Source organism: Dreissena polymorpha, chromosome 16, assembly GCF_020536995.1.
Source record: "Dreissena polymorpha isolate Duluth1 chromosome 16, UMN_Dpol_1.0, whole genome shotgun sequence".
NCBI classification, from domain to species: domain Eukaryota; kingdom Metazoa; phylum Mollusca; class Bivalvia; order Myida; family Dreissenidae; genus Dreissena; species Dreissena polymorpha.
In genome coordinates this window covers 45,091,940-45,116,320 of record NC_068370.1, presented here as the reverse complement: position 1 = coordinate 45,116,320, position 24,381 = coordinate 45,091,940, and the positions used below count along the sequence as shown (strand labels likewise).

General features: G+C 34.0%; 1 protein-coding gene across 1 annotated transcript in view; it reads left to right on the top strand.

Moving 5' to 3' along the window:
• The window catches only part of LOC127862363 (mucin-5AC-like), a 74,659-nt gene that overhangs the window by 38,388 nt on the left and 11,890 nt on the right, over window positions 1-24,381 (top strand). Inside the window, exons 11-14 of the mRNA XM_052401450.1 lie at window positions 768-1,007; window positions 5,486-5,734; window positions 8,920-9,159; window positions 22,413-22,652. Coding sequence (XP_052257410.1) covers window positions 768-1,007; window positions 5,486-5,734; window positions 8,920-9,159; window positions 22,413-22,652 — 969 coding nt within the window. The remainder of the gene's footprint in view (window positions 1-767; window positions 1,008-5,485; window positions 5,735-8,919; window positions 9,160-22,412; window positions 22,653-24,381) is intronic.

Genomic DNA, 24,381 nt, shown 5'->3' with positions numbered 1-24,381 from the left:
ATTCGGACCCAAATTTTTGTACCCACATACACAATTGTGGTGATGTAGATAAACTTAAATTGATGTTTTTATATCCATCCTCTTCAAAAGCATCGTCAAACCGGTACTGTCAGTACTTTGATTTGTATAAAGGTATACCTCGCGTTACGATATCGAGAGAATTCTTTGAATCGTGGTGTCTCTTTACAAAAGTGATACATTAAAACAGGCGGATGTATTTATTTAACTTTAATGACTAACAACATGAGCATACATGATCAAATTATTTAAGTTTGTTTATTTGATGTTTTAATATGTAACCAACAGATGAAAACGAAGTATTTAAGTTGATTAAAATTATTTTATTAATTTTACCCTATCTTTCACGTTGGTTTGTATGGAAATATAAGTTATTCAAAATGCTAATTCATTGTCTCAAACTGCCCGGTCTGATTACTTCTGCGGTGATTAGTATTTTTATCATATCTACGGCCATTCTCCCCCTAACTCTGATTAAAGCAGGGTAGTCGTCAGTTTCTGATACCAGTATATGCATTTAATATCGGTACATTGCCTTGCCGCCTTGAGAGACCACAAAGACAGCCACGGAGAAACTTTGCCCTACACCGATCAAAGACATACAATTCACTTACGAGATGGTATTATTTTTTTATGTTCCACATGCATGCGTTGATTATGTCATACATATAACCAATGTTTTTCTCTAGCATAACACGCCTTAATACAGGGATATTATTATTTATTACCTGACTATATTTTTGTAGCAGGTCGAAAACATGCACATCGAGTCCTCGATCACTTTGTCTGCAGATACAGGTTCTCAATTGACTGCACTCAATGCCAATTTGAAACATGGCATATCGGACAGAAACGATAATATTTATGCACCCACTGAGGAGGGTGCGGCGGAACATACAGCAAGTACAATCAGAGTAAACGAAACAGAGACAGCTACGGAGAAACGTAGTCCTACAAAGATCCAAGACATACAACCCAATGCCGATATGGTATTATTTTTTATGTTCAAAATAAATAAATTAATTATAAGATTAACAAACCCGATGCTTTGCAGTATAGCATATATGATATATTAAGTGATTAAGTGACTGCATTGCGTCGCAACTCAAATATGAATTGTGTTTATATTTAAAACTGATAATGCGGTTTTTAACATAAACGATGGTTCTGTACAGGAAGACAATTTTAAAGATCATATGCAAAAATGGTTTTACAAACGATAACGCATGAAATAATATGCATTTTTTATGGGCGCTATGGTATCTAGATATTGTTTGAATCGTGTTGTTTCTTTATAAATGTCATTGAGGTGTTTTTGTTATAAATACAATTTTGTATATAAATATTTTACCATTACAATCTAATTAATTTATACAAGTCACATTTTTCGTACATATTTATGATTTGGTAAGTGATTGAACAAAATATATTGAAATGTAAATCATATATTCTCGCTTAAAAATATTACTCAGGTCGGGCAACTTTAGTCACCTTGGTCCCTTGTTTAACTTAAGTCTTTTGCAATTGCCTTTTTTTCCGCTGTGCTTCATTTATATGGTCAATACTCTAGGGATGTTTTTTCCTAATGTCAATGAAAAAATAAACTGAATACTTGTCCCACAATACTACCTCAGCCGAGATAGCAACTGGGTTAGATGGGATGAACAAACTTGTGAATAGGTTTTCTTTTGATATATTCACGCCCTGAACCCGGATAATGTCTGTGTAGTGCGTACATGTAAGGATTTTTTTCAAGTGCAATTCTTGGTCTTGGTTGAGTTCAAACAAGGACCTTGGAAAAAGTATCTGTCAATGACAGATTCTAGAGGGCTAAAGCATATTAGACAACACGTGAACTTGTTGTATTTTACAGATCAGGTTTTCGACAAAACTGGAATAATTGTTGTTTGTATGTTAAAATTTAACAACTTTTTTTTTCATTTGTGTTGCACATACCTCAAAAAGTCTTGCTTGAAAAATTGTTTCGCCTCACGACCCGAACTGAATTTCAGGATGCACGCAGCAATCGCATTTATCGCGCTGTTCCCAATTAACAATCTTCAGACAAGGTTGATTGCCTAATGTAAAGTGTGTTATCTGGATGCAAATATAGCACGAATTGTCATCGTGCAATTGTTCTTCTGAGTCGGTCACATCATGCAATTCACTTCGAATGGGATTTATCCCACTCTTTAATGGACTCTGAATTTCACGACGTTTAGTTTGGATGTAATTCAAGGTGTCTTGGCTTTCATTATTTTTTCGATGTGTTGTCCCGTTGTTTATTGTATTATTTAAGTGTTGTGTGCATGATTCCACTGTTAAAAGGCAAAATACGTCTGCTCACAATCAACGAACCTTATTTGGATAACTTCCGCTAAGCACGAGCTTTGATTTGTATCGATTTGTATTACTGCACGATACTATTAGGAGGGAAAAAAACTTTGAGATAAAGCTATACTATCATTGTGTTGAATAGTAGCACGTCGTTTTGTGTTTTTGCATGTAACTCTCATAACGCTCTTATACAATTTAAACAAAAACACGAAATCCCTGAATAATTGATATAAAAACGATGCAAAAACATAATATAGATATTATCTTATTCGTTTTACGGGACTTTTTCACATTTTTGTAAAAAGATGATTTTAAAATAATAGCCATATATTCAAACTGAATGTACACACAATCTTAAAATAAACAAAACAAGAGATTGCCAAGCAATATTGTCCCCTACCGGTGAAACTCCACTAATGTCCGAATTATATATATATATATATATATATATATATATATATATATAAATTGAGGTAAATTTGAGGTCGCTTGCTGTTTTACAAAGAATTTATATAACAACAGTTTTTTATCATAGAAGTTCATATGTAAAACAAAACCGTATTGCATAATACTGGTTTTATAATAATAAAAACATAAGCTTTCTTATCTTTAAAAATAATTCTAATACGTTTTAGAAGGATAATTAACTATACAGACACGAATGCCCCCACATTCCACTTTGTGTCCAACCTCAAAAAATGTCGAACAGTTATTTAAAATAACAACATATCTATGGATAAGAGCAAATTAAAAGGCTGGTCAATATGTTCGTAAAGTTTCAGCCCACTTGCAGCAATGCGTGTAAAGTAAATAAAGTTAGTTTCATCATTTTGTATAAAGGGTCATTAATCTCGTTTTTGTCGAGTTGTTTAGTATAATAAGTGGCCACTACTCAAGTTATGTTTAAAACATCTGGCGTAGTGCGCGAGCTCACATATCGCTTACTATGTTTCTAAGTTTGTGGACCTGTATTAGCAATACTGTTTGAGTTACGCTCTACACAAGATAAAAAAGTAATTTATTGTATTAAAAGACAGTGTGCCTCCAGCTAAGAAAACGGATACTTACGAAGGGACGAATGGACAATGTCAAATATATTTTTCCGCTCCCACTCTTAAAGTTGGGACACACAAAAAATCAGTTACAAACCCAGTGGGAATCTAGCTAAGGTTTTATTACAGGACTTTTAAAATATATTGCCAACTTTGTTAATGTTACGGATATTTATTATGAAATATAAAAAATTTTGATATAAATATTGATTTATTAAACATGACATATTTGTTTTAATAGCAATTGGAAGAATGATGTTATTGCTAAAAATAAACTAAAGTTGTGATATTATGGCATTTTGTAAGATGTTTCATAAATGCATGACAATTTATTTCAGCATAATGCGTTGTTTACTACATTTTTTGTAATTAACATTTATCAATTGACCTGGTCGAATTGTGTTTCTATCCATGATAAGGGAAAAACAAAAATCCTTCTGATATATATTAAGAGTTATATCTTATAAATAGTGTATAGTCGGTTCATGTGACAATAATAATTAATTTCACGAATCCCAATTTGTATTTATAGAAAATCGTAGTAAAACTAATTGTTTTTTATTAAACATTTAATTATCCAGAAATTTTGGGCCTTATAAACAACTTTTAACACGTTTATTTTGAGTTTGGATTGACAATTAACTGGCCTTTGATACCGTAACGTATGATGATCTTTGGGTAAAGCTTGATACATAGATTTAACTCTAATTGCTTTATAAAACTTGGAGATCATAACATAATTGTATTCTTCATCTTACACACACATTGGATTTTGTCAATCCATATTATAATGTTCTTTTTCTACCATCAAACAATCAGAAGAACTTCAGAAACTAGCATATCAATAGCAATAGCAAAATGTGAGTTGGTCAACTTACCGACGTGAAATGACTTCGATACTGTTTTTTAACGACAAAAGCCCCTACTCAAAGAAGTAAATAATAATAGTGAAACAACTCGAGCAGTTTCAATGTTTAACGTTGATATTACATCGTAAGTTTGATGTCATAGCGTCATAACCAGCAAATGTATCTAGTGTAACCGTTTAAAATCAAAACAAAACGGAAAGATAATTTAACAACACGAACATGTATCGGTTTGGTAGATTATCATTATAGTTTCGTGATCAAATAAAAATAAACATGAAAACTAGTGGCTTTTCCACTGGCCAACATAGTAATGTATCTTATCACTCGTTAACTAATATCGATAATCTACCGACGCCAACAAATATCTTCTATGTATGCAAATAAGGTTAATAATACTATCAATAAATGTTTCGTACTTCAAATTAATATTAATAACATCCAATAACTATGCATTATTTCCAACACGTTTTCTGGTATTTGTCGAAAAGCCAAAAAACAGTGCCAATTTGTCATAAAACAAATTTGCACATAATTTTTCAAACTTCTAGCAGTGGTTACCTGCAATTGCGATATGTCGATGGTTATGCCCTGAACAAACAAAATCTCTGCTGGGAGGTTGTGAATCGTTGGGACTGTATGTCTTTTCTTCATGCACGGGTTTTCGGTCGAACAAATGCACACATACACTTTTCACATTCACGATATCGCGTTTTGCAGGAGTTGCGGTTATGAAAATGTGTTTAATTGTACAAAATAAGTACAAAAATAAAACAAGGAAAGCTTTTCATATGCACCCCTTTTTAACAAAGTAAATGTAGTATCCATGCGATATCTTTGCGTACTGTGCATTTAAAAAGAACATTGAATTGAAATTGCAGTACACAATACTTGGTGTTACTTTACGTTGACCACCGAAATAATAAGAAGTACGCAGTTTGCGAATGCTTACAAAGCACTATACTTTGAACTTGCGCACTACATTGTCCAGTTTAACATTTATTAAGATGCAGCTACGTAAATTTTACATCAATCACAAACCCAGTCAGTTTGGCGCATATGAACGCTTCTTTGCTACTGTCAAATGCAGTAACAATTTAAATATGTACCACATAAATAGGTTCACTTTTTGATCTATTGCAAAGTGTATTTGTTCAACAACACATTCAAATTAAGTGACATTGTTATTATTTACCTTACTACATCTTTTAGCAGGTCGAAGACATGAACATCGACTCCTCGATCACTTTACCTAAAGATGCAGGTTCGTCACATTTGACTGCACTCAATGCAAGTATGAAACATTACATATCGGAAGGTGAGAGCACTTTCTCAGAAGTTTCAGAGGAAGGTGCGCCGGATCCTACAGCATATACAAATGGAATAAAAGTGACCTCAGATACAACAACGGAAAAACTTTACCCTACACCGATGAAAGACAAACTATTGACAGACGAGATGGTATTTTTTTTTTTATTCCCTATACATACGTTGACTGCTTGATAAATAAAACCATTTTTTTTAAAGCATAACAAAGCAAATTATATGTATGTTATAATCGGTAAACTGACCTCACCATTTATCTTGTCAATCATGGCCTGCAGTTATTTCTAGTTAAACCCATGCATGCGGTTTCAACACACGCGGTGGTTTCGCTAAGGCAGACGCTTGAAAATATGCAAAAGCAAACGTTTAAACCAAAATAATTTCTTGACACGAGTTTCATTTTTGACGACGCTGCTTTAGCGAAGCAGCTCGTCTAAGTTATCATACCATGAAAAATTCTTCACAATGGCGAGCTATGTAAAAGACCGGGCTAGTCCGATTGAGTAAGCTAAATTTTCTGAATCGGCATACCTAGCTGATTATCATTAGTAAAGGTAAAGGCAGCTTGGTTCCCGTCCTCATTCAAATTTATCGAGAGGTTCGGGAAAGAAACCAGACACGAAACTGCCAGGTGGCACTTTGAACGCTGTTACTGGAAAAAAAACAAATGTGGTTATTTTTAGATTTGATCGAGAATGTAACCCGCCTCCCAGTTTCGCTGAATAGGTCAAGCTCCCCACAGGTATTACTTTCCCGTACCCCCCAAAAAATTAATACCCAAAATGTTTCGTACCCAATTTTTTTCGTACCGAAATTTGTTTCGCACCAAAAAAAAAAAAAATCGTATCGAAATTTTTTTTCGTCCCCAAATGTTTTTTCGTACCCAATTTCTTTCGTACTCAAATGCTTTTTCGTACCCATTTTTTTTGTCATAATTTTTTCGTACCCAAAATGTTCGTACCCACTTTTCATTTATACCCACACACACAATTGTGGTGATGTAGATAAACTTAAATTGATGCTTTTATATCCATCCTCTACAAAAGCATCGCCACACCAGTACTATCAGTACTTTGATTTGTATTAAAGGTGCCTTTTCACAGATTTTGGCATTTTTTAACTTATTCATTAAATGCTTTATATCGATAAATGTAAACATTGGATCGTAAAAGCTCCAGTAAAAAAATCAAGAATAAAATTTAAAAAAAGGAAAAGAACATTGCCCGGACCAGGTTTCGAACCAGTGACCCCTGGAGTCCTGCCAGAGTCCTGAAGTAAAAACGCTTTGGCCTACTGAGCTATTCCGCCGAGTACACTTACTTGACGTATTTTATACCTTATATAAGCAATCTTCGTAATTTCACAAAATTTAACGACAAAAACAGAACTCTCCAAATTATTCAATCGTTTCGCGTTGCAACGCTTTATAATTTTTAGGTTTTAAAATCGTCAAAAGATGCATATAATGGCTATATTAGACCATGGTAAATGTTCAGTATTACTGTTTCCTCAAAAATATCATAACTAAAACGAAAATTTGCGAATCTGAAACAACTTTTTTCAATTTTGTCAATTTACCAAAGCGTGAAAAGATCCCTTTAAGGTATACCTCGCGTTACGATATCGAGAGAATTCTTTGAATCGTGGTGTCTCTTTACAAAAGTGATACATTAAGGTAGCGCACCCCTGATGATTTCCCGCGATTTATTTTACGATCATTGCCGATCTTCAATGTTCGGTTATTTCCGAGAGATGAATTTTTTTTCTTCAAACTTTGAATTTTGATATATGTTTACGTAATTCCTTTATAATACAGTATTTTCACAATTAAAATTGACTTTATATAAAATATATATACCAAATATCATCTGAAATATACGATTTCGTGATTTCTTCAAAGATCGCAGAGCCTTTTATACTATTTATTTATTTATATCTGATTTAAGCTTCACCTTATGTGAAGTTGTCGTGGTCGAGTGGTTAAGGCGATAGACTAGAAATCTTTTGGGATCTTCCCGCACAGGTTCGAATCCTGCCGGCATCGCATACTTTTTACGGCACTTTTTATTTATTTTCTAACGTAATTGATTTAATATAGCACATAAGCTATGTTTATTGTTAAATATGTTGCAATTTTTATGCATATTCTTCATTTTTTAAATTAAAACAGCGTTATGGCTAAATTGGTTGATTTACTGCTGAAAATACTAATCATGCATGTTGCATTTTTATTTTTATTTCAAAAAGTAAACGGTTAATCTCTCTATTTCTTGGTATTTTTGCTGTATATAGTGTATCTATAAAAACTAAGTTCAAAATATTACTTAAATGATACTATTTTGAATTTTATGAAACTTTGTTTTTAACCAACCCAATTTTTATTGGGCTGAAATCACTTACATTTCATGGCGCTCTTCTATAGATAAAAAATTTGTAAAAAATAAATGTCTGTAGAAAGAATACTTATTTCATCTTGTTCAAACTTTAAACACCTTTACTGCATGTGTACACACCGATTGCATGCACATATTTGGAAATTTGAATGAATTATGGAACTTGTACATACCCCAGGGGTGAAAATAAACTGGACAAAAGCCGAGCGTGGGGGTGGTTTTGAAAAGAATCGGTATTTTTTTTTAAAGCATGGAAAGCCTACCTACAAATTTGCATGTTGTTCAGTTAAATGATGCTGATTAAGAAAATAATTAATTTGATTATATTTGGATATGTGCCCATTAGGGGTGCGCTACCTAAAAACAGGCGGATGTATTTGTTTTACTTTAATGACTAACAACATGAGCATAAATGATCAAATGATTTAAATTTGTCTATTTGATGTTTTAATATGCAACCAACAGATGAAAACGAACTATTTAAGTTGATTAAAATTATTTTATTAATTTTACTCCATCTTTCAAGTTGTTTTGTATGGAAATATAAGTTATTCAAAATGCTAATTAATTGTCTCAAACTGCCCGGTCTCATTACTTCTGCGGTGATTAGTAGTGTTATCCTTTCTACGGCCATTCTCCCCCTAACTCTGATTAAAGCACGATAGTCGTCAGTTTCTGATACCAGTATATGCATTTAATACCGGTACATTGCCTTGCCGCCTTGAGAGACCACAAAGACAGCCACGGAGAAACTTTGTCCTACACCAATCAAAGACATACAATTCACTTACGAGATGGTATTATTTGTTTATGTTCCAACATACATGCGTTGATTATGTCATAAATATAGCCAATGTTTTTCTCTAGCATTACACGCCTTAATACTGGAATATTATTATTGATTACCTGACTATATATTTGTAACAGGTCGAAAACATGCACATCGAGTCCTCGATCACTTTACCTGCAGATACAGGTTCTCAATTGACTGCACTCAATGCCAATTTGAAACATGGCATATCGGACAGAAACGGCAATATTTCTGCACCCACTGAGGAGGGTGCGGCGGAACTTACAGCAAGTACAATCAGAGTAAACGAAACAGAGACAGCTTCGGAGAAACGTAGTCCTACAAAGATCCAAGACATACAACCCACTGCCGATATGGTATTTTTTTCCAAATACATGAATTAATTATAAGATAAATAAACCCGATGCTTTACAGTATAGCATATATGATATATTAAGTGATTAGTGACTGCATTACGTCGAAATTCAAACATGAATTTCGTTTGTATTAACAGGCAGACAATTTTAAAGATCATATGCAAAAATGGTTTTACAAACGATAATGCATGAAGTAAAATGCATTTTTTTTCTGGGCGCTATGGTATCTAAAAATTCTTTGAATCGTGTTGTTTTTTTAATAAATGTCATTGAGGTATTTTAGTTATTAATACAATTTTGTATATAAATATTTTACCATTACAATCTATTTAATTTAAACATTCCACATTTTAAATCGTACATTTTCGCTTTAAAATATTACTCAGGTCGGGCAGCTTAAGTCACCTTGGTCCCCATTTAAACTTAGATCTTTTGCAATTGCCTTTTTCCGCTGTGCTTCATTTATATGGTCAATACTCTAGGGATATTGTTTTGTCCCAATGTCCATGAAAATTAACTGAATACTTGTCCCACAATACTACCTCAGCCGAGATAGCAAGTGGGTTAGATGGGTTTCCTTTTAATATATTCACGCTCTGAACCCGGATAATGTCTGTGTAGTGTGTAAGGATTTTTTCAAGTGCAGGTCTTGGTCTTGGCTGAGTTCAAACAGTGACCTTTGAACAAGTTTCTGTCAATGAAAGATTCTAGAGGGCTAAAACATTAGACAGCACGTGAACTTGCGAACCATTGTATTTTAGAGATCAGGTTTTTGACAAAACTGGAATAATAGTTCTTTGTATTTGAAAATTTAACAACTTTGTTTTTTCATTTGTGTTGCACATAGCTCAAACCCTCACGACCCGGACTAAAGTTCAGGATGCAGGATGCATCCAGCATTCGCATTTGTCGCGCTGTGCCCAATTAACAATCTTCAGGCAAGGTTGATTGCCTAGTGTAAAGTGTGTTATCTGGTTGCAAAAACAGCCCGAAATGTCATCGTCCATTTGTTCGTCTGAGTCGGTCAGATCATGCAATTCACTTCGAATGGCATTTATCCCACTCTTAAATGCTTTAATGGCCTCTGAATTTCACGAGGGTGAGTTTGGATGTCATTCAATGTGTCTTGGCTTTCATTATATTTTTCGATTTGTTGTCTGTTGTTTATTGTATTCTTTAAGTTCCGAATGAAAAAAGTCATTGGTTCTTTCCTTTCCATCAGATTACGGCTTCTTCGGAATTCCATCCTTTTGTACATCCTTTTTCACACGACACGTACATTTCAACTTCGGACGGCTTTGTTGATAGAACAATGGTCATCCTATGTTTTATTTGTTGTTCTATGAACAGCTTCACTTCTTTCTCTCCGCCTGTTAAAGCCTTCACTTTTCCAATTGGGTCCTTTTCGCGAAAGCTTTCACAAGGGAATATTTTTTTATTGGCACGAAATCCTTTGAATAGGGGTATATTCCCGACTTTTGAAAAGCCGACCGAATGTTTGCGAGTGTCATTGATTTGAGGTTAGCTCTGTTAGCTAGTGTGTATAGCTAATACCTAGTAATCGGCCGCCCCACGTTCTTGGTCAAACACGATGCACATTTAGCATTATAGTACGTTTAAAAGTGTTCAAAAACGGCTGGAGAAGATTGGAGGTATGAGCAGGTAGCATGAAATAGAACAAGGTTATATTTCTTGGCCCATTCAATGGTGTCGATCGAAATATGTGCTTCATGTTCGTCGTATATCAGCAATAAATGCTTTGGTTTTGCATTCATGCTACTGACGTGTTTAAGAAAGTGGTTTTGGAGATTCTCCTTCAATATGTTTTCATGTATCCAGCCGGATTCGGACATTGTGCAATATGCTTCCCCTGATGCGCCGTTCATCAATGCAGGATCAAATCGCTTCCCCTTGACTATGAAGAACGGCGGAAGTGTATTTCCAATAACATTTGCGTATCCAATTACGGTTGAAGTGGTGGAACGTGGTGAAGTTACGGTCTGTGATTTGACACCAACAGGGGCTATATTGTTTGGAGGTCTGTGTTCAGGGGCGATTGAGGTTTTGTCCATATTGAAGATTAAGTGTGGTTTATCTAAGAGATTGTACGTTGTCAATGTGTTGTGAAGATGTTTATAGTAGGGGTCAACAACATGCGGCGTTGCTGACTTGGCTCGTGTACATTATAGTCTCTTAGCTGAAAGCGATGTGATTTGGTTTTCACATCTGTGAAGGAATCCGTAAAGCAAATTGTTCATACGTTTGTTTTGCTTTTTTTCCAAACGAGAAGATAAGGTCGCCTTCAGTGTTTTCAGCCTCTCATTGGCGAATTTGTTCCCAAGCTGCGCTAGCGTTTCCACGTAATCCACAAGTACCCACTCCTCATCGAGACTTACAATAGGGGCCACTACCGCGATGTCGTGGTTCACATGGCCAGACACCCTATATCTGATGGTGTGGTGGGGAACACCAAACATTCTGGCTGCCGTTTTAACCTTTACGCCTTTCTCGCGGACTGCCTTATACGCGAGGTTCAATGACTTGATATCATATTAACGCATCTTTATTTTATGTACTATAAACCTAGGTCTTTCCGGAAAGCACACTTTTATTTTTCAAAGTTTGCATTATTGTATTTACTCACTCACTCAACCAGTCACTCTCTCCCTCACTCCTTAACTCACTAATGTTTACACATGCACAAACCTTTCTCAAATAAAATTGTAGGGATGAATAAGTACTTCGTAACAAATAAGAGTAAAATGTAACACACCGAAAGGGCCATGACACAGACAATTGGCGCGTTAATTTTTTGACGTTTCTGTGGTGTAGTTTTATTCGAACTGAGATAAAAAAAAACAGTTGATTACAGCTAATGTACTATCGTATACAAAAAGCATATTCATGCAATGAACAGGCAATGTCAAGACAGCCTAGGATGCGAAACGATTTGCAGAAGTAGACGGTAAATAACGCGAATTAAAACATTTTAGACTGATAATTGCGAAATATTTATATAATGAAATGTACTATACCCGTTTTGTGTGTGCATAATTCCACTGTTGAAAGGCAAAATATGTCTGTTTGCAATAAACGAACCGTATTCGGATAACTTCCGCTACTTCCGTGAGCTTTGATTTGTATCCATTTTTATTACTGCACGATACTATTAGGAGGGCCAAAACTTTGAGATAAAGCTATACTATCATTGTGTTGAATAGTAGCACGTCGTTTTGTGTTTTTGCATCTCTCGTAACTCTCTTATACAATTTAAACCAAAACACGAAATCATTGAATAATTAATATAAAAACATGCAAATACATACATATAGATATTATTTTATTCGTTTTACGGGACTTGTTCACAATTTTGTAAAAAGATGATTTCAAAATAATAGCCATATCTTTTAACTGAATGTACACATAATCTTAAAATAAACAAAATAAAACTCCTGACAAAAATGTTAAAATATTCCTGTGCTTATTAATGATGATCATTTGAAAAAAAGAAATTAAAAAAGACTGAGTGACGCATTTCCTCGATAATTTGGTAAACAATTTGAGTATTAACATAGTGTTAATGTTTCACAAATAAATGTAAAGACTTTGCGGCGAAGTGGTAGCGCATTAACTTTTGCTGTCGGGGGTCCCGGTTTCAAATCCCGGCGATGATGATATTTTAATTCAACTTATTGTCTTGCTAGTATAATAAATAAACACTATTCCAAACATTCTGATTATGTAATAAGCAAAATACCGCAACATTTACTGAATATAACGCGTATTTTGATTCCAGGCTTTATAAAAACTGACTGGAAAGAAATACCTTTAAAAAAAGCAAGTTGTATACTTCCGAAATGATTAACTTAAGTCGTCACGGTTCGCCTTCTTTGTTCTGTATATAACCATCTAGTAGTTAAATAGTAATTAAATTGAACTTTTTTTATACCTATAACACAGTTAACGTTGCTCTTCTGTAGAGGTCGTTTAAGGATTATTTATATACCAACGTCAACTGGAGCAGCTTCTTGTCTCGCCATCACGGTCAATGAAGTTCATTTTCTCCTTCATAAGAAACTATATGGTCTGTTAATAAGTGTGACTCCAGGAACTGTCGCATATCACGGTACTTTGAATCAGACACAAGATGCCGCAGCGCAATTACTAGCTTCATCCCTGGTTCAATTGGAAGTCTGTAGTTGTTGCGCTGTTTCGTTATCCTTGGGCCCAATCGTGCGAGAATCTCACCAAACATGTCGGTGGCATTCTCATGAAGTTGATGAATGCGCGTTGGTCTGTATGAATATAAGGTTAATGGTACTATCAATAAATGTTTAGTTCTTCCTACCCAAACTTTTTTGTTTCGTACCCAAAATGTTATCCAAAATTTTTTTCATACTCAAATGTATTTTCGTTCACACATTTGTTTCGTACCCAAATTTTTTTTTTGGCATATTTTGTTCGTACCCACAATGTTCGTACCCAATTTGTATTCGTACCCTAATTTTCGTACCCACATACACAATGGTGGTGATGTAGATAAACTTAAATTGATGTTTTATATCCATCCTCTTCAAAAGCATCGTCACACAAGAACTGTCAGTAATTTTATTTGTTTTAAGGTATACCTCGCGTTATGATATCGAGAGAATTCTTTGAATCGTGGTGTCTCTTTACAAAAGTGATACATTAAAACAGGCGGATGTATTTGTTTTACTTAAATGACTAACAACATGAACATAAATGATCAAATGATTTAAGTTTGTTTATTTGATGTTTAAATATGTATCCAACATATTAAAACGGACTGTTTAAGTTGGTTGAACTTATTTTATCAATTTAACCCTATCGTTCACGTTGGTTTGTATGGAAATATAAGTTATTCAAAATGCTAATTCATGGTCTCAAACTGCCCGGTCATATGACTTTTAATTGGACACGGACATGTTTATGTTTAAAGTTGGTATCACAAAGGAAAAAAGATATCATGAATTACAATGGAATATTTTTAACTAGAGCGGAATTTAAACAAAACCTTGGTGCTAGTGTAAATTTTCTACAATTTGGAGGAATGCTACAAGCGATTAAAAATAATAAGGATTGCTTAATCTCGATAACGTCACAATAATGAATGATGATTATTGTTTCCCGATCTTTCAGGTATATATAATTATTAAGCCCATATTGTTGCTCGACAAAAATAACTCTACACACACACGAGCGCCACACGCACTCGCACGTACACACGCACATGCAATACCATAAAAAAAACAGGCAAAGAAAAATTGAACAGTCCTTTTAGTATTGAAAGCTCAGAATGGGAAAACGTGGGTATTTTAAATCACAAAAGATTAATACAACCAATGGTTCTAAGTAAGAATGACTCCAAACATACTTGCCACAAATAATTTGTTTAAGAAAATGACAATTAGTGACAAGACAAATGTACTTTCTGTAAAACAGAAACAGAAAATCTTGTTATTTATTTTGGATTAGCAATGTCATACAAATATTTTTACATCACATCACATCTGCTATTAAAAGATTGATAACAATTTCAGTTTCGATTGTAAAACATTTATATTGTGATAAATTGGTAAAAAATCTGACGAGTATAACAATTTATGTCTCGGAATAAAACCTTTCATTTTTTATGCCCCCGAAGGTGGGCATTTAGCGATCGCATTTCCGTCTGTCCGTCTGTCTGTCGGTCCGTGACACTTAAAAAAAAATGCTCATAACGTCTTTGGCGCTTCAGATGTAACATTCATATTTGGTATGCATGTGTATATGGACAAGGCCTTTCCATACGCGCCCAAATTTTTACCCCTTTCACCTTGACCTTGAACTTAGGATCCGCGTTTAGGTTTCGAAATCAAAGCGTTTTTCGTGGGCGTATGTCATCCTATGGAGACAGCTCTTGTTAATTGTAGACGTTGAATGAAAATCCCTGCAATTTATGGTCCACGAAAAAGCTGCAAAATAGCCTCTGCAGTTATACACAAAACACTTTTAACAAGCATTTATAAAAGTTCGTTGGAATAGGTGGAATCTCTTTGTAATACTGTTTTACCTTTATAACTATTAGGACGTTTGTGTTATTTTGTTTTTGAGCTTTGGCATGCATTCCTTTTACACAACTGCCTTTACTATACTTTTTAATTATTCCAGCGATGTTTTTATTCAAACGTACAATGCATATTAGCGAATAAAATGTATACAAACAAGACAAAGTTTTATTAAAAAGCGTGTTACATTTGCAAAAAGGAAACTTTGACCGAAAAGGTTATTGAATTCTTTATACTTTTTTACAGAAGCATGCACAGTTTGTAATTGAGTTTTGTTTGTTTGTCCTGACAACATGGTTTACTTAAAAAGTTTAAATAAAAGAGTGTTTGCAGGTTATACAGGTCTGAACATCTAACAATATACAATATATTCTTAGAGCCACACACCTTGAAATGAAATACATGTCAATCAATACATATACATGCAATTTGAAAGTGTGCAAAATTGTCATTAAATCTAAAGCCTTGTTAGCAAGTAATTTATTATTTTTTTTTTTTAATTTTAAAACCGAAAGTATGATTTCTATAGCTGTATGTCCATTTCAACAAACGCGATTTTTTAAAAAGTTTTTAAGCGCAAAAAGACGGATCTATACCTTGCAACCACCAGATATATTCTAATTTACATAGATAAAACTAAATCTATAGCCTAGTTAGCAAGTCATTCATTATTTTTCAAACGGTACCGCTTTTAAAACCGAAAGTAGGATTTCTAGACGTATACGTCTATTTCGACAAACGCGATTATTTTTAAGTTTTAAAGCGCAAAAAAACGGATTTTTAATCTCTTATCAGTTTTGTAACATCACATACAGCCCTCAGCTTATAAGGTTTGCTTCTTTCACAACGTTACAATCGTTTTTTATATCTAATTCGAGTATGCATTTTTTAACCACGTCTTTAATTCATTTAATCATCAAAATTACCGTTTGACAATTCTAAAGACTAAGTTTCAATAATTAAACAAAATCTTCATTGGTAAAGCTAGAAACCATGCAATCTACATCATGTATCAAATGAGTGGGATTTCCGATATATATTTGTTTAACTGCTTTAAGTTTATTAGCCAGTTTATCTCGATTCAACTTTTTAATCAGTTATGTACAGTTAATGGCGTACAGCATTGATCAATATGGCACCATGAATTTTCTCATTCTTTTTTAATATCAAATACGATTTATGCTTTTTAGCTTCTGGAACTAAGTTACATACATAACCAAGATCAACACTTTACATATATGTGTTACATGTAATCGTTGTGAAATTTAGATTTTACCCATTTCGAAATTCTGTCATTCTATGTATTCAATAAGTTTGTTTTTATAATGTCAACATTTCCTTATTAAATACATTTTTTGTAAACGTGTGAAATTTAATTTACCGCATTTTTTTTGTGAAATACAGATTTTTTCTATTGCTGTATAAATTAAATATCTTTCTTTTTTATAAAAGCGATAAGAAAAAAACATTCCATTTCTGGAGAAATATTCTCAATAAGTCTAAATGTAAATTTCAAACAATCTGAACTTATTTGATCAGATGCGCATTTTTGCCATTTGCAAACAGGACAATGTTAAACAGCCAGTCGAACATGTACATACTTGAGAGTGTTTTAATCATGTTGGTGGGTCCACACGCTTTTCCTCATTTGCCGATTTACATCTGCCCATCGGACTAAACGTACCGCGGTCTTGACACAAAACTATCTACCTCATCATCAATCCACTATTGAAGCCAGCATGGAACCCACTGAAACTGCTAGACTCACGCTGCGCACAATGAAGCATTTTTATCTGTCTTATTTTTCTTTGGTGCAACTGTCTGAGATCGAATTATATATGACACACATGTATAATGACGGCTCAAGTGAGCCTATTCATACTTTTATTCAAGGTTCAATAACACCTAATGAGGTTAGATGTATATGACGGTTAGCATCTTTCGCTTCATCAGCGATGAATGAATTGTCATGATACCTCACCACCGTTTTTAGCTCACCTGAGCACAACGTGCTCATGGTGAGCTTTTGTGACCGCCTTTTGTCCTTCGACCGATGTGCGGCGTCAACATTTGCCTTGTTAACACTCTAGAGGCCACATTTATTGTCCAATCTTCATGAAATTTGGTCAGAAGATTGGTCTCAATGATATCTTAGATGGGTTCGAAAATGGTTACGTTTTCTTGAAAAACATGGCTGCCAAGGGGCGGGACATTTTTCCTTATATGGCTATATATGGCTTCAGTAAAACCTTGTTAATACTCTAGAGACCGCATTTATTGTCCGATCTTCATGAATCTTGGTCAGAAGATTTGTCCTAATATTGTCTTGGATGAGTTCTAAAATGGGCCCAGTTAGTTGAAAAACATGGGCACCGGTGGTCGGGGCATTTTTCCTTATATGGCTATAGTAAAACCTTATTAACACTCTAGTTAATTGGAAATATAATTGCAAGGTGAGTCTGAAAATAGTTCATGTTTGTTTTAAAAAAACAAGGCTCTAAGGGGGGGGGGGTAGTTTTTTGTATGTCTAAAGTTGTGTGGTAAAATTTAGCTTAAGCTGATTATCATTACATAATACTTATTTTATTTTGTCATTTTTCACAAGAATCTGAAAAGCCATAATGTTTAAGAAAGATAACATGTACATATTTTCTAATAGTTAGCTTCCTTGTTTAACCTGCTGACTCAGGTTCCCTTATCTATTTTAGTTCATCTCTGGAATTTGTTAGACCCCTTGGTTTCAAAACACTTAAAGGGTAAATACTTCAAAATGCATATTTTTTCTAGTATAATGACATTTTTGGCTAAGTTGTAATTTATTGTATAAATATGTTCTTATTGTTTTGTCACATTTGTGATAAGTTTGTAGCAAATTAATCTATAATGGGAACTATTACTGATAAGCCATCTTTGAGAAAACCCCTACAGAGTTCCCCAGAGCTAAGATATTTATAATTAATTATTGGTGTGTTTTTGATAGCTGAATGCATGTGTAGCTTGCATATTTTAGTTGAAGTATGTTGGTTATGTTTAATTTAAATAATAGTGTTGATTTGAGTGTTTTTATTATGTTTTTAGTCTATGAGTAGAGACTATAGTTTTAACTAATCAAAATGTCTGTAAATGGACTGTTCTGAGGGAAAATAGACTGTTCTGCTAGTGCTCTCAGAACTGTATAAAATAAGCTGTTTTGGCTGATACAGTCACTTCTTGATGCTTTCTTGAAAAGGTAACAACTGTAGAAAAAGGTGGGAAGTTTGAAATTATTAAACTCTTAATTACTGTAACACCAGCATCAAGACATTTTGGCATTATTTTCCAAATTATTCTCATTATTTAGGTAATTTTTATTTGGGATTTTTATAAATTGGAAAGACACTTTTGATTGAAATAACTTTTGTAAAATTCTTCTTATTTTTTGCATTTGAGTCACTGGAGTTTTCCACTCTCCATAAAATTGTGTTCTTTAGATTAAGTAAGACTTATTTTTTATTTTATCAACTAAATTTTTATAGCAACTTCTAGACTAACAGTAACTAATATTTATATCATTTTTTTGACAGATTGTGAACTTTTTTTTCATTCATTATGGTATTTGCTGTATTTGTTCATTTTTAACGATGCTTAGATTCTTTAGACTTGACGTGTACCTGTCCTTAATTCTCTGTCATTGTTCTTCATTTTCCTAGTTCTAAGAATAAGAGTTAGTTATTTTCGTTAAAGCTGCTGCGGTTTTCACTTATAGATTAATTCTTCGAGTGTATTCAGGAGTATCTGACTGGACGCCTTTAGTTAATTGAATTACAACCAGTCAGTGGTGGCATCCTGACCGGAAATAAGACTTTAATTAGACTCGATAAATATGTTCGTGTTACATAAGTGCTCACAAAGTTACATAACTCGTAACCGTCCCGTGACCGGTTCACTTGAGTAAGCGAACGAGACCGCAGTACCACAGTTGTTTATAGTGAAACATTGTTAATACTTTTAGTCATATTTTGAGTTTAATCTGAATGACACTGGCTGATCTTCACGCATGGTGACACTCTTTATGAGCATAATATTTTTTGGTCATGATGAACTTTTGTGATCATCTTTTGTCAATTGTCTGTCTTCCGTTGTGCTTCATCAATATTTGCCTTGTTAACACGGTAGAGGCCACATTTATTGTTGGATCTTTATGAAACTTTGTCAGAAGATTTGTCCCAATAATATCTTGGACGAGTTCAAAAATGTTTCCAGTCATTTGAAAAACATGTTCACCAGGGTGCCATTTTGTTGTTCATTCTCCATGAAACTTGGTTAGAACATTTGTTCTATTGATATCTTGGGCTGCAAAGAACAGGTCATTTCTTTTTATCTCAGGTGAGCGACTTTGGGCCTTTCAGGCCCTCTTGTTTCTTTTTCTAACATAGCAAATGTAATAACCATTCTTGCTATAATCGTGAAAGATTTGACAATTGACACTTCACGATGGAGCTTTTGGGCTGCTGTACAAGCATATAATGCCAACTACCAACTGCTAACATTTAACGACGGTCCTTCCGCTTTTTGCGACAACTTGTCATCTTTAAAAAGATCATTATAAAAATCGTGATAATATATTTTAAAACAACGCCAGACCATAGAAGCTCTTAGCAAATAAAGACAGTCAACTGTCAGAGAAGCATTGTTATTGTTGTCTCGACAACTGCCCCCTACAAGGGACCTATTATGACGAGCTGTCATGAAAAAAGTCTATATTACCATTTTATTCGACTTTTGTTTGCTTTATTTTCGTATTTAGTTATATTCATATGACTTTACATGTAATTGGTATTTTTTTCAAAGGTTGTTTATCATTTCTTTGGATTTGTCTCTCAATAAGAAAGTGAAGAACTTGGTTACTCTGGCTATTTTTCTTCGAAAGTTTGTTTTCGGTCTTCTTATTCTTTTCTTCCTTTTTTTGCTGTTTCGATTTAATTTTATAATATCTTAATATAATTCCGTCTGAAGATCCAATCAATAAATACCTTCATGTTTTTTTTTCTCTATCATGAACATAGATGTGCGCTTTCGTGTCAGATTATAATGTAAAGTTTTCATAAAAATTGAATGAAAATAATTTAAACAGCAGATTAGAATGAATGTTCTGTTCAAAAACACGTGTCTACAATATTACTTAGAATAATTTACTAAATTATGTATACTTTCACATGTTAAACAAGTATTTAACCAAAATGCAATGCATTTGAAAAGATTTTTAATTTGTTTTCAGTGTTTGATATACTTACAAAAATAAACTGAAATTAATTAAGTATCGATTTATTAAAACCGGAATATCCAAGCAATACAGAATGTTCCTACGATACATATTTGCATAATGTAAATTTTTAATAAGTATGCGGTTTTGTGCTAAATGAATTTAGGAGCTTTTTTCAAATGCCAGAAGTTCAAATAGTTTAAGCACACCAAATCAATTTAATAAATACAAGATACGTCGGGAATGACATAAATGTCATATCATAAGAAACTTTAAAAAAATCTCAATAATAAAACCTTATGTATGAACAACAATTTCATCGTTGTCATTAGGTACATTGACGTAAGTATTGCTTAAAAAACAGTGCCAATTTGTCATAAAACAAATTTGCACATAATTGTTCAAACTCCTAGCAGTGGTTACCTGCAACTGCGGTATGTCGATGGTTATGCCCGGAACAAACAAAATATCTGCTGGGAGGTTGTGAATCGTTGGGACTGTATGTCTTTTCTTCATACACGGGTTTTCGGTCGAACAAATGCATACATACACTTTTCACATGCACGATATCGCGTTTTGCAGGAGTTGCGGTTATGAAAATTTGTTTAATTGTAGAAAATAAGTACATAAATAAAACAAGAATAACATTTAATGTGCACCCCTTTTTAACAAAGTTAATGTGGTACCCATGCAATATCTTTGCGTACTGTGCGTTTAAAAAGAACATTGCATTGAAATTGCAGTAGAAAATACTTGGTGTTATTTTATTCCATACTTTAAGTTGACCACTGAAATAATAAGAAGTACGCCGTTTGCGAATGCTTTCAAAGCACTATACTTTGAACTTGCGCGCTTAATTGTCCAGTTTTACATTTATTAAGACGCAGCTACGAAAATTTACATCAATAACAAGTCCAATCAGTTTGGAGCATATGAAAGCATCTTTGCTACTGTCAAATGAAACAGGCAGAGCAGGTAAATTTTGTCACCGGATAACCAAAATCTGCATATTTCAACCGTTTTCTCTCCGTCGTTGCATGTTCGTTAGTCGGTCTGACCGGGCCATAGAGACGCATTGGGTTGTTTGCCCAAATAAGCAACACATGTATGTTGACCATAAACACAATACTACCAAATCGGCAGTGGATTCTAAGTCTTTGATCGCAAACTTCGTACTAATTATAATTTCGGTGGTTAACTTAAAGTAACAACTCTTATTTTAAGCTTTTGAAATTTTATTTAAATATTTGTTTACAACGAAAATATGCAAAGATATTGCATGGGTCTTTTTGTATTACATTTTCTTTATTTTTCATGGGGTGCACATGAACAATCTTTTTTTTCACCTATGTACTATTTTAACTACGATTAAACAATTTTTCATAACCGATACTCCTGCAAAACTCGATATCGGGAATGTGAAAAGGGTCTGTATGCGTTTGCAAAGTCAAAAACCCGTGTATGAAAAAGACTTGCAATTCCAACGATTCTCAACCTTTCAGGAGAGATTTAGTTTGTTCCGGTTATAAACATCGTCATTCCGCAATTGCAGGTAACCATTGCGAGTTTGGACAATTATGTGAAGATCTGTTTTTATGACAAAGTGAAACTGTTTTTGGCTTTTCGACAAATACCAGAAAACGTGTTGGAAATAACGCATAGTATAACTTCATTGGCGGATCCAAAGTAATGTCAATTCATTTGATGTTTCACACTTAACTAGATCTAAATCACCTATTTAAACGTGTCAAATCCTTCAAAATCACTAAAATCGTGGAGCTTCTGGGAGGCTTCGCCCCCTGGACAACGAAAATGTCATTATTTGGTTATGTTCCACATACATGCGTTGATTATGTCATAAATATCACCAATGCTTTCTCTAGCATAACACGCCTAAATACACGGATATTATTATTGATTACCTGACTATATTTTTGTAACAGGTCGAAAGCATGCACAATGAGTCCTCGATCTTACCTGCAGAAACAGGTTCTCAATTGACTGCACTCAATGCCAATTCGAATTATGACATACCGGACAGAAACGGCACTATTTCTGAACCCACTGAGGCGGTTGCGGCGGAACTTACAGCACGTACAATTAGAGAAAAAGAATCCACAGAGACAGCTACGGAGAATCGTAGTCCTACACCGATACAAGACATACAACCCACTGCCGATATGGTATTATTTTTATTTTTAAAATACATTAATTAATTATAAGATAAATGAACCCGATGCTTTACAGTATAGCATATATGATATATTAAGTGATTAAGTGATTGCATTACGTCGCATCTCAAACATGAATTTCGTTTATATTTCAAACTGATAATGCGGTTTTTTAACATAAACGATGGTTCTGGACAGACAGACAATTTTAAGATCATATGCAAAAATGATTTTAAAAACAATAATGCATGAAATAAAATGTTTTTTTCTGGGCGCTAGGGTATCTAGAAATTCTTTGAATTGTGTTGTTTCTTTATAAATTTCATGGAGGTATTTTAGTTATTAATACAATTTTGTATATAAATATTTTACCATTACAATCTAGTTAATTTATACATTCCACATTTTTCGAACATATTTATAATTTGGTAAATGATTAAAAATATATAAATTGACATTTAAATCGTGTATTTTCGCTTAAAAATATTACTAAGGTCTGGCAACTTAAGTCACTTTGGTCTTTTTTTAAACTTAAATCTTTTGCAATTACATTTTTTCCGCTGTGCTTCATTTATATGGTCAATACTCTAGGGATATTAAGTTTTCCCAATGTTCATGAAAAAAAAAATGAATACTTGTCCCACAATACCACTTCAGCCGAGATAGCAACTGGTTTAGATGGGATGAAAAAACTTGTGAATAGGTTTTCTTTTTATATATTCACACCCTGAACCCGGATAATGTCTGTGCAGTGCGTAAGGATTTATTCAAGTGCAGGTCTTGGTCTTGGCTGAGTTCAAACAGAAACCTTTTAAAGAGTATATGTAACTGATAGATTCTAGAGGGCTAAAACATATTAGGCAGCACGTGATCTTGCACACCATTGTATTTTAGAGATCAGGTTTTCGACAAAACTGGAATAATAGTTCTTTGTATGTAAAAATTTTACAACTTTTTGTTTCAATTGTGTTGCATATACCTCAAAAAGTCTTGCTTATAGTGAGCCTTTACAAATCGTTTCGCCTCACGACCCGAACTGAAGTGCAGAATGCAAGATGTTCCCAGCATTCGAATCTGTCGCTCTGAGCCCAATTAACAATCTTCAGACAGGGTTGATTGCCTAGTGTAACGTGTGTTATCTGGTTGCAATTACAGCACGAAATGTCATCGTCCAATTCTTCGTCTGAGTCGGTCAGATCATGCAATTCACTTCGAATGGGATTTATCCCACTCTTTAATGGCCCCTGAATTTCACGAAGTTGAGTTTGGATGTCATTCAAGGTGTCTTGTCTTTTTTTATTTTTTCGATTTGTTGTCCCGTTGTCTATTGTATTCTCTAAGTTCCGAATGAAACACGTCATTGGTTCTTTCCTTTCCATCAGATGACGGCTTCTTCAGTATTCCATCCTTTTGTACATCCTTTTTCACACGACACGTACACTTCGGACATGCTTTGTTGATAGAAAAATGGTCCTCCGATGTTTTATTTGTTGGTCCATGAACATCTCCACTGCTTTCTCTCCGCCTGTTAAAGCCTTCACGTTTCCAATTGGGTCATTTTCGCAAAAGCTTTCACAAGGGAATAATTTTTTATTGGCACGACATCCTTTGCATAGGGCAAAATTCCCGACTTCTGAAAAGCCGACTGAATGTTTGCGAGTGTCTTTGATTTGAGGTAAGCTCGGCTAGCTAGTGTGTATAGTTTATACCTAGTAATTTGTCGCCCCACGTTCTTGGTCAA